Here is a 10,660-nt window from a genome sequence, read left to right as displayed (position 1 = left end):
GTATGAAAATGTATTACAACTGTTAAAAATCTGAGAAGTTGTGAGCAATGAAATATTTTTGCTCCAGATTTTGTCTCCATCATGACTAGACCTGGGAAATAAGAATGACATAGCTATGTCTGTGGTTTGACTTGAAATTTTCTAAAGTGATACAATTTGTTGTAAAGAAATCATTTTTCATTTAGCCACAGAAGGGAGCGTAACCTTTTCTTCGCAGGTATTGAGGTTTACAGCTCACTGCATTGCATACCAGACGCACATTCAACTAGAATCACCATGTGAGTAACTACTCTATCAGAGTAACCATTAATAAATCCTGTTATTACCTATATCTTGGAAGAAATCTTGAGCTTCATGAATAGCCTGAACGTGGACCACAGGGGCGTGTCAGTGCCCTGGCAAAATTTGTGATGCATCTTTGTAGTTAGAGGATTGATCATGAATGATTGATACCTTTTGGAATGAGATTTTTCCTTTTAAGAATCATGATCACATCCGTGAACTATTGGAGGAAACATATAAAAATTGCTAACATGAAAAATGTGTTAGTAGTGATAGAAGCAACAAGCATCTTTACATGGGCATTACATGCTAAAGAATAATCATACGTACAGAAGTTTGGAATAGTCATTACTGCGCAACTGATTTTGAAACTCATTCATGGTAATGGTAAGAGTGGTCATACAATGGATGGTCATGCAGTCGGTTGGTGATGCCTCGTCAATCTAGACAGTGTTATTCTCCTTCATGGCCTGGCTTGGCGGAGCACTCACGCCCAGCTTTCCCTCCTCAACCAGACGCAGAGTCTCGGCGATGATGGTGCGCTTCCAGGAACGGATGGCAAAGAATATCTCGACAAAGTAGACCACCATGGCAACAAACGATAGAATCTAGAGGGAAACCAACAATGCAGAGAATTCATGCTGGATCATATGATGGACATGACAAATAACGCGCAATACAAAAACTAAAGGAAAAAGAAAACCTTCTCCTGAGCCAAGAATTTTCCATCAATTAAAGAAGGAAAGGAAAAACAAAAATGTTGATGACTCCAACACTTGGAATGTGACTTACACTCAGAGCTAGTGTCAGCCTGGTGTCTTTTGTTCTGAATATGTGATTGTTGTTTGAGTGTGTGTGTGTGTGTGTGTGTGTGTATGTGTGTGTGTGTGTGTGTGTGTGTGTGTGTGTGTGTGTGTGTGTGTATGTGTGTGTTGGTGCAAAGTGCATGATTGCATGTGACTTTTCTGGACAGAGATAAGGTATGCTCTCCTGCAACTGGAACAATTAAATTATTGAGTAAGAAGTACTCAACTTTATCCAAAGTTTGTAACTATGTAACATTGCACTGGTGATAGATTCAAAGGCAAAAACAAGAACATTATCTTACTGTGCCAATGATGAGACCAGCAAAGCCAAAGGTATTAGCAGCAACGTGAGCAGCCAGGGCCATCAGGGCAACAAAGGCACCAGCGCAGTAGAACAACTCCTATACAATAAACAAGAGACCCGCGGGTCTAGCGCTCACCTGAGTATCGCAAGTTCACCTTTCACGCAGTCACTAATCTAAATTAAAATTTGACCAGGCATTCTACCGAAGTAGAAGATGAAAATGTACAATAAGGGCCCAATTTTTTTAAGATTCCTTAATTTGGGGGGATTGGGGCCCCCTGGGGCCCTCTGGGTGGGGCATGGTGCCCATTTTGATAAATTGAGATCCTGACCCCCTAGGGATGCTACCTGCCAAGTTTGACAAAAATCCATCATGAGGTTTTCAGGAAGAAGATGAAAATGTACAATTCAGGCCCCCATTTGGACCCTTCCAACCACCCCCCCCCCCCCCCCCACCCAAGAAGGGCACCCCTGGATCTCCTATGAACAAACTTGAAACTACAGTCATTAATGTACTCACTCATGATATTATCTCAGCTCTATAACTTCTGATTCTAGAGATTTATAAAGATTCCTTCATTTGGGGGGTTTGGGACCCCTGGGGGCCCCCTGGGTTGGGCATGGTGCCCATTTTAACAAATTGAGATCCTAACCCCCTAGGGATGCTACCTGCCAAGTTTGGTGAAAATGGGTCATGGGGTTTTCAAGAAGAAGATAAAAATGTACAATTTAGGCCCCATTAGGACCCCTCCTCACCCCCTCCCCTGGGTCCCAAGGGGGGCACCCCTGATTCTGCCATGAACAAACTTGAAACTACAGTCATCAATGTACTAACTCATAGTATTAACTTAGCTCTATCACTTCTGGTTCTAGAGAAGAAGATTTTTGCGGATTCCTTAATTTTGGGGGGTTTGGGCCCCCTGGGGGCCCCCTAGGTGGGGCATGGTGCCCATTTTAACAAATTGAGTTCCTAACCCCCTAGGGATGCTACCTGCCAAGTTTGGTGAAAATGGGTCATGGGGTTCTCAAGAAGAAGATGAAAATGTACAATTTAGGCCCCATTAGAACCCTTCCCCACCCCCCTCCCCTGGGTCCCAAGGGGGGCACCCCTGATTCTGCCATGAACAAACTTGAAACTACAGTCATCAATGTACTAACTCATAGTATTAACTTAGCTCTATCACTTCTGGTTCTAGAGAAGAAGATTTTTACAGATTCCTTAATTTTGGGGGGTTTGGGCCCCCCTGGGGGCCCCCTGGGTGGGGCATGGTGCCCATTTTAACAAATTGAGTTCCTAACCCCCTAGGGATGCTACCTGCCAAGTTTGATGAAAATCGGTCTTGGGGTTTTCAAGAAGAAGATGAAAATGTAAAAAGTTTACGCACGACGCACGACGGACGACGGACGACGGACGACGGACGACGCACGACGCACGACGCACGACGCACGACGGACGCCGGACGAAGGGCGATCGCAATAGCTCACTTGAGCCTTTGGCTCAGGTGAGCTAAAAATAAATGAAAATTGCCAGTCAATGAATAAAGAGTCACGGTGCAATGTACACATATATAACTGTCCACAACACTTACTGCTCCTTTGTATCCATGCATTGTTATTCGTAAGTATCAATTTCTCTTAAAAGGTTGGGCACTGATAACTGTGCTGCTAATGTGACACTGTTGAACAGCACAGCGAAAGAATTCTTTTGATAGGCAAAGAGATACAAAAACAAATTGAATGGAGCATCTTCCCCATAGATGTGAAGCCATGATTACTGATGAACTCTGTAAAAAGTAAACACCAGTCCATTCAAATCACTTGCTGCATGCCTCGAGTGAAATCCCCCCCCCCCCCCCCATGAAATTGTTGTTTTCAGGAGCAAAACTTTTATTGCATCAAAAGTTACTACGGTTTCTAATCATGTATGATAATTGTTATCTCATGGCTGTTTTTTAAGAATAAATTGCCATTTTCTAAGTGTACATTTTTTTTTGACTCACCCTGTAGGATGCACCTTCCCCTAGACTGAGCATAATTTGCATGTTTCCCCTGCAATGCCTTTTGTTAATCATATTAGTAGCATAGAAACATGCGAGTTATGCTCAGTTTAGTGAATGGTGCATTTCAATAGTTACGTTCAGACGGTGATCCTTAACCTCAAGGATAACTAAGCTCTATGGAGCACCAAGTGTCGCACGGTCGATTTTCGTCAGAAATCAGTCATTTCGCCGATGAAATGTTACCTCGTCTACGAAATGACTGATTTCCTGACAAAATGGCCATTTCGTCAACAAAATGACTGATTTCGTAATGAAATCGTCCATGTGACACTTGCGGACCATAGAGCTTATCCTCAAAGTTAGCTTATGCTCGAAGTTAAGGATCACCGTCTGAACATTCCTATAGTCTTTTGCTAATCATATTAGTACATTAGCAATGATTGACAGATGATGCCAATAACATAATCTTAGTTTGGAATCATTTTTTTTTTTTTTGGGGGGTGTGTGTGTGTGTGTGTGGAGGTATATATCCAAGTAACCTATTAAAAAATAGTTGAAAATTGATAGAAGATATATGGCACAAATCTAAATATTCATTTGACCACATATAAGTGATGTTGCGGGTATCATGAATCAACAAAAGTAAACATGCATTTGCATTGCATACTGGTAGTTCCTTTAAAGATGCATACACCTACCAACATGCCCCAGGGGAACCTGGTAGTCTTCTGGGGTATGCCAGCAACATAGAGGATGATGATGATCGCCGTGACAACACCGAATGCACCACAGGCTGCCATCAGGTGCCAGTAGGAGGACTCATCGCTGGGGCGGTCAGTTGTGGCTGCGATGCTGATCAGTGCACCAATACAGGTTACCTGCATCAAAGCAAGGAAGAGTCACACAAGCAGGAGAAAAATAAGTACAGTTCAGGCAGGGGTGGGGTGGGAGAACAGCATCCATTCTGTTTTTGACAGGATGTTACAGCCAAAGTATTTATCAGTCATGCTTGAGTACCAGTAATTAATAATGAATGCAGAGGTTGTGTGTGTGTGTGTGTGTGTGTGTGTGTGTGTGTTCAACAGCAATTGGAAAATAAAAACATATTATTTCCTTGAGTGCTGGCTAATGTATAAATTACACAGGAGAGTATAATATAAATCACTTTTAAGGATGAATTCATAAAGGAGAAATCCAGCTAATACCTGTGGCATGTTGAATTCAAGAAATGAATACTGCAATCAATTATCCACGAACATCACTGCATAATAAGTTAGAAATGTTGTACTAGCTAAGAGAGTAAGTAACACCTTTCTTTATATCTGAAAGCAATTATCCCCCATACTCCCATACTAAACATGTGCTTGACAACAAAACACTGCAGACTCTAGACAAGTGAGAGTACAATCAACCCCCTAAAATGCCCTTTTCATTTTGCATACAAATCGAGGCACATCGAATCTGGACTTCACATTTTCACTGAAATTTTTCCTTCTCATACCTCCACTATTTAGTGACTACAGAAAAATGGCTCAAATTTTCAGTAGTGATGTGACATGATGATATCAGTTCACCTATGAAAAATCATATTGAATGACTGAGTAGTTTTTTACCTCATTTAACTTTTTATAAATCGCTGTTTCGGAAGAAACAATACCCTGCGATTATTAATTTCCAGACATTTCCAAACACACCACTCAATATTCATAAAATTTTACATACATATATTCATGTTATGTGCGGACATAGATGACAATGTCTTTGCTTTGCCGAAATCCTCCTTTTGAAGGGACAAGTGAAATGAGTGAGGCATTTTGTCAGAAATCTCTGATTGTGAAGGAGCAGTAAACAAGGACCAATGATGTCATATTCTAAAAGGAGAGCATGATGAGGTTTATTTTGCAGCGTGATATTGCATTTTGAATTCAGCAATTGATGTGATGTGAACCGTGCAAATCTCTATCAACTATGCTTTCTGTGGCTTGAGCACTTCAAACCAATGAAGGCCTCTAATGGTACCAAATGAATGGTACAGCTAACAAAGCCTATGTAGCAGACAGTTAGGGCTTTGTTGTGCATGCAACATTTACAGGTACACAACTTTCCATGAGAATCGCCAAACGTGAATTCATGCGAATCCTTTCTGATAGATTCGTATTGTTAAATATGGGCATTCTTCAATTTCCACTGTAAGCACTCGCACAGTGAATGAACATAATGTACTGGCAGATAATTTCTATGAATCAATATTTTATCACTGTGTTTAGGGTGTGGGTGAACCCTAACTCTGATTTCAGTCCTACAATGTAGTTCCAACTTGTACCTTAATTATGATTAACAGGTGCACATCTGACCTTGAGAGACTGTCCCTCTAAACACACTCAGGAAGATAAGCAGATGACTCCAAAATAATTTAAATAATTGATATGATTTTATCGTAAGTTACAAATGAAGGCCAGAATACAGCTGTGGTGTGTTACACTACTTGTATGATCACCAATCAAAGCCATGAAACTGACACAGCGAATAACTTGTTTACTAAGCTAAATCATTATGAGCGTGGGAGGGGATCTTGTAAACCTGTTCGGAATATGCTATCATATTGAGTCACATTGCAAAGTGTAAAATAAGTCATCTCATTTTGCCAAACCAGTGCTCAAGAAAGGAAACTTTAATCTACATTTGTATATATGAGACATTATGTATTCTTTAAATGTCATCTTAATCAGTAATTATCGAGAGAAAAATTACATAAATACTCTTTGCTTTTCTGTTTTCTTTGAGACCTACATTATGTACATGACATTGGCTTATTGAATTATAAATCAATTCTATTGAAAATTCATTTCTATGTATACTTGGTAAGACTGAGAAGGAACATAGTAAATTATGCAAATTATAAGATAAATTTCACATATTATATACCACTTGACACTATCATTATGAGCATCTGAAAGACATACAGGTAATCACACTGCTTACACCCAAACTTTTTGAACCAGAGGTTCACTTTGGCTGATCCAAATCTTTTTGAAGCCCAGTTTAAACAAGTATGAATCCTTTTCATTTTATATCTGGCCTACATTGCTGCCCATGCGCACGAGTTTTGCAGCCCACTGGCTGAGAAGTGTTGGCGTACACACCACAGGTGGAATTCTGTTCCAGATGCCCTTAACAGATTATCCCATCAAACACTCACACCCTTTCATCACATCTATTGGCACAACAGCTACTTTCTATCTTGCATGCGCATATTGGCTGGAATTTATTTTATAACCAATAGGAGGCCAAAGAGTTTACTAATTAATCAATCAGTCAAAGGTCAAAACTCTGCTCATTTGGATCTTGGTACAGGCTGCAGTCACACACAATATTATCTGTAAGTCTTTGAATAAATATATGCAGTTCTATCAGAGGTTTGTAAACTTTTTGGACTGTAGGATTCGCCTTATCACTTGTCTGTTGCATCATGGACTCACAGGACACATGTTGCAGAGACATGAGGCCACGTAGCAATAGGAAGGGGAGCGGACAAGAAAGTTGGTTCTTCCATATGTGCAACTTCTATCATTACTCTGTTTCACAGATTGCCAAAGTATATCAAACCTAGATCCAAACAAAATCATTGGTATTTCTTCTTGGCATTTTAAGCCACTGGAATATTTGGTGATCAATGCCACTCCATATTGGTGTTGACTTAACAAAAGAATGAAATCAACAGAGAAAGTTTCATTAGAAAGTACAAATAAAATGAAAAAAAAAAGTTTATGACTTCTAAAATGTTCACATTTTTGTGAAATAGCAATGCCAGTCACAACCAAAACAAAACCAGATTAGGAATAGTCTTAGCAATGTGATGTAACTATCATGATTTTATGTTCATTTATTATTGCATATCACTTTACTGATTACAAGCTAAAGTACTGTGCTACAGTAAGAATGAACTGAAATAAGACCATTTTGGATAAAAACATATATTCTAATACTGCCTAGAAACAATAACATTAATTAGACATAACATAAATCCCTCAAAATTTGGAGCTTTGACAATTTCAACAAAAAATGCAAGAAAAGCTTGAAAGAAGCTTTCCAGTTTTTTCAAAGCTTCAAGTATTTTGAAATCAAACATAATAGTCAATGCATACTGACTACGTTTTAAGAACAGCGCATCAAACTTTAATATCAAATATGTGTGGAATTCTATCTTTTCTCAGAATTTGCTCAGATTTACCAGCATAGTGTTACAAATTATTATACTATTTTATATCATTGCCAGTATTCAAGCCTTTTCTTTTTATGGTGGACTTTAAATGCAGTCAACAAAATTGTTGAAGCATTCAGCACAACGATTTGCTAAATTTGTATCATTCATATTTGCATTCTGATTTTCTTTACATGGCTACTAAGGAGCATGAATACTTGAAAGGCAAAAAACCAGCACATCAAAGGATTTAAAAATGCTCAAAATCAATGTGAAAGACTGGGCAATAAGGACAAAATGTCTTGCTGAGAGGCACAACTGCTCTAGCCAGGGGACTTGAACCACAGACCTCAAAATGACAGTCTGTTGTCATATATCCACTGGGTCACAATAGCTTCATTTTTTTTCCAGAACATGAACATCATTCTAGATCAAAGATAATCCTTGTACATGTATGTAGCATTTTATTCAATTAAGATTTTACTGTTCACAGATGAAATAAAGGCAAATAAAAATAGATTTTACATCTCTTCCTTGCCTATATATGACAGTTGTATCACAAAATTATTCTGCAATCCATACAATTATATCATTTTTCTTCTTAAATTATCCCTACAGAATGTAAACAACAAAAATTCATCTTCTGAATGGTATCTTTTCAAAAGAATTAAGCTTGCAATGCAATGAAAAAAGCCACACATCATTATTGTGTTTTCCCACACTTTTGCAGATTTTTGTTGTGTTTGCTGCTGTACAGAAAACATTTTTTTTTTTTCATGATACAGAAATCAAAGATGTTGGATTACATGCCTCATGAGTCACAAAATTCACTGCACTGTCCAGGCCTAGAGGAAAGTCAAACCCTTTAAGGAATTTAGATTATACTTTACCTAGGTAAACCCCTGTCCATTCTCTTTGCTCAGTTTTATGTCGAAGGAACATCAACAATAAATCAGGATGACACATATATTTTGATTGAAAGCTAAGAATTTATTTTCTTCATAATCTATTTTGTCAATTTACATGCTTTTAATGGAGTAGTCCTCAATAGCCAAAAGCCTGCTCCCCATTTAACTGTCAATGTCAATGTCAGGTGAGTAGATTCTAAGCAATTAAGTTACTGTAAAAGTGGAAATTTTCATGGGGTGGAAATTTTAGCGCATTTCCCCGCAACCAGAAGCTGGCACAAAAATAAAAGCATACATTTTCATTTCACCTGGCAGGTCAATTTGTGTACCTTATTGCTATTCTATTGGTCAAAATTTCTTCATGGTATCAGCATTTTCAGTACATCATTGGCATCCATAAGTATCATGACAAATGTAAGCAGCTTAAAACTCTCCCTCAATCCTTGTACGGTATGAGACTTTACAGTTCAGTGGGTAAAAAAGGGCAAATAATATCATGTCTCTATTCTCATCTAATTTTCTTATTGATGGAAATCTTGTATCACGGACAACAGGTCAAACTTCACATTTGAGAAATTTTAAACTATGTCTCGAGTCACAGAAATATGAAATGGTACATAAATTTTACAATGAAAAAAAAAATGTTGTGCATACACTCTGTAAATGTAAATACCATTTCCCTTTTAAGTAACTTGACACTGAAAAAAAAAAAGAGAGAGAAAGTTCAGTCTAGAGCCTGGCTATAGTCTATACTATCGACTGTAGAGGTTATACGATCAACTTTAGGTGTTGATCATCATGATCGTAATTATCTCAGTTGGAATCACCATCATCAACTAAACAGACTTACAGATTCCAGAATTTCCAGAATGCCGTTCGGAGTTTTCAGGTACGCCAGTCCCGAGGGAGTCCTGTACGTCGACGAGGGAAGGGTTATATTTGCGGTGTCTGACATTTTAATAGTAGAACTCTAGAAGATTTACCTCAACTGTCAGCAAAAAGGGTGTAGACGATCGAACTGCCTAACGAAACTTTAAACTAGATTGAAGAGTGGTATGGTTTCAAGAGACCCGCTCCAACTAGTTTTCCAGAGGATAAGACAACTTTACAACAGAGAAGTAAGAGATAATTCGGCTTCCACGTCCCCCTACCTCGCCTGCAGTCACCTATTCAAAAGTACGTCCTGATGTGATATGCTGGGATCACCTTTTAGGGGGTCACCTTCATGTAAAACGTACGGTAGATTACCCGTACCTGCTTGTACACGGGTTGAAAATGCCACTGCCTTTTTCACGTTGCGCAATCATAACAAGCCTGCGTGGTCCCCAATCGACCGCTGCTTAGCGCTTACTGCTTTTTGCACACTGGCAGTGCGTCTGCGCATTATCGAGTCCACGTGCTTGCGGTGCTGCTAATGGTGGCGGGTTGATCGAGAGGAGCCCGCCGAGAAATACGGAGGCTGCTGCGAATCTGGCGGGGACGCATACCGACCACTCCAGCCACTCTCTCGCGCTAGCAAGTTGCACGGCATAGGGTCTATACGTTGTTAGGAATCAGTATGAGCGAGCTGGCACAACCTTCCATGATATTGTATTGTAGAATCCTCTAACTTTCATTTCTTGTGGCACAGACGACTTCTGCTCCAGCTTGTCTTCCCCAACGATTGTCCTAAGGTGACTATGGCTGAACTCTTGCCAGATCACATTGCAGATTGAAAGTGAAACCTCATTACGGGCTCTGCCTCTACCACGGCATCACTTCTTCTCTGAGCAGAGCTCAGAGGTCCATGTTGTTGCTTAGATCTTGTCGTGTAGCTGATTGTGCAAGTGCAAGATTTTTGTTGGTGCTGTCAGCAAGAGCAGAAGCTTGCAGGAACTGCACAACCAACATCTGGTATGACTGATCAATGTTTTAAAGCCTTTGGTGGTTCCTCTAGATTCAGTTGGTCTATGTAACGTTAATCAAATTAGTCATTGTGGTAATGAAAGTCTGCGGAGATTCAAGATAATGTGGTCAAACCCGACCAGAAGAACTCATTACACTGCAGTTTTGATTTTTATAAATTCTATGTGATGATGTATTCATCGATATAGGAATTCAGTCTTTGAATTGATTTCTTTTCTTCCTGTCTGTCTTGCTCTGTCTATCTCTCTCTCTCT

At 39.4% G+C, this 10,660-nt stretch overlaps 1 protein-coding gene across 1 annotated transcript; it reads right to left on the bottom strand.

The window, feature by feature from the left end:
• Positions 1–621: 621 nt before the first annotated feature.
• On the bottom strand, positions 622–9,456 carry LOC139742300 (uncharacterized). Its single transcript, XM_071652879.1, has 4 exons — positions 9,352–9,456; positions 4,091–4,270; positions 1,391–1,489; positions 622–890 (listed from the first exon to the last, which is right to left on the bottom strand). Exons 1-4 carry the CDS (start codon positions 9,454–9,456, stop codon positions 726–728), a joined length of 549 nt encoding a protein of 182 aa, XP_071508980.1. The 3' UTR covers positions 622–725.
• Between the last annotated feature and the right edge of the window lie 1,204 nt (positions 9,457–10,660).

This window comes from Diadema antillarum, unplaced genomic scaffold, assembly GCF_040938485.1.
Source record: "Diadema antillarum isolate AM-2024a unplaced genomic scaffold, OU_Dant_1.0 seq00000994_RagTag, whole genome shotgun sequence".
Lineage (NCBI taxonomy): Eukaryota > Metazoa > Echinodermata > Echinoidea > Diadematoida > Diadematidae > Diadema > Diadema antillarum.
Note: the sequence above shows the minus strand (reverse complement) of the source record. Positions and strands in the feature narration are given on the sequence as shown.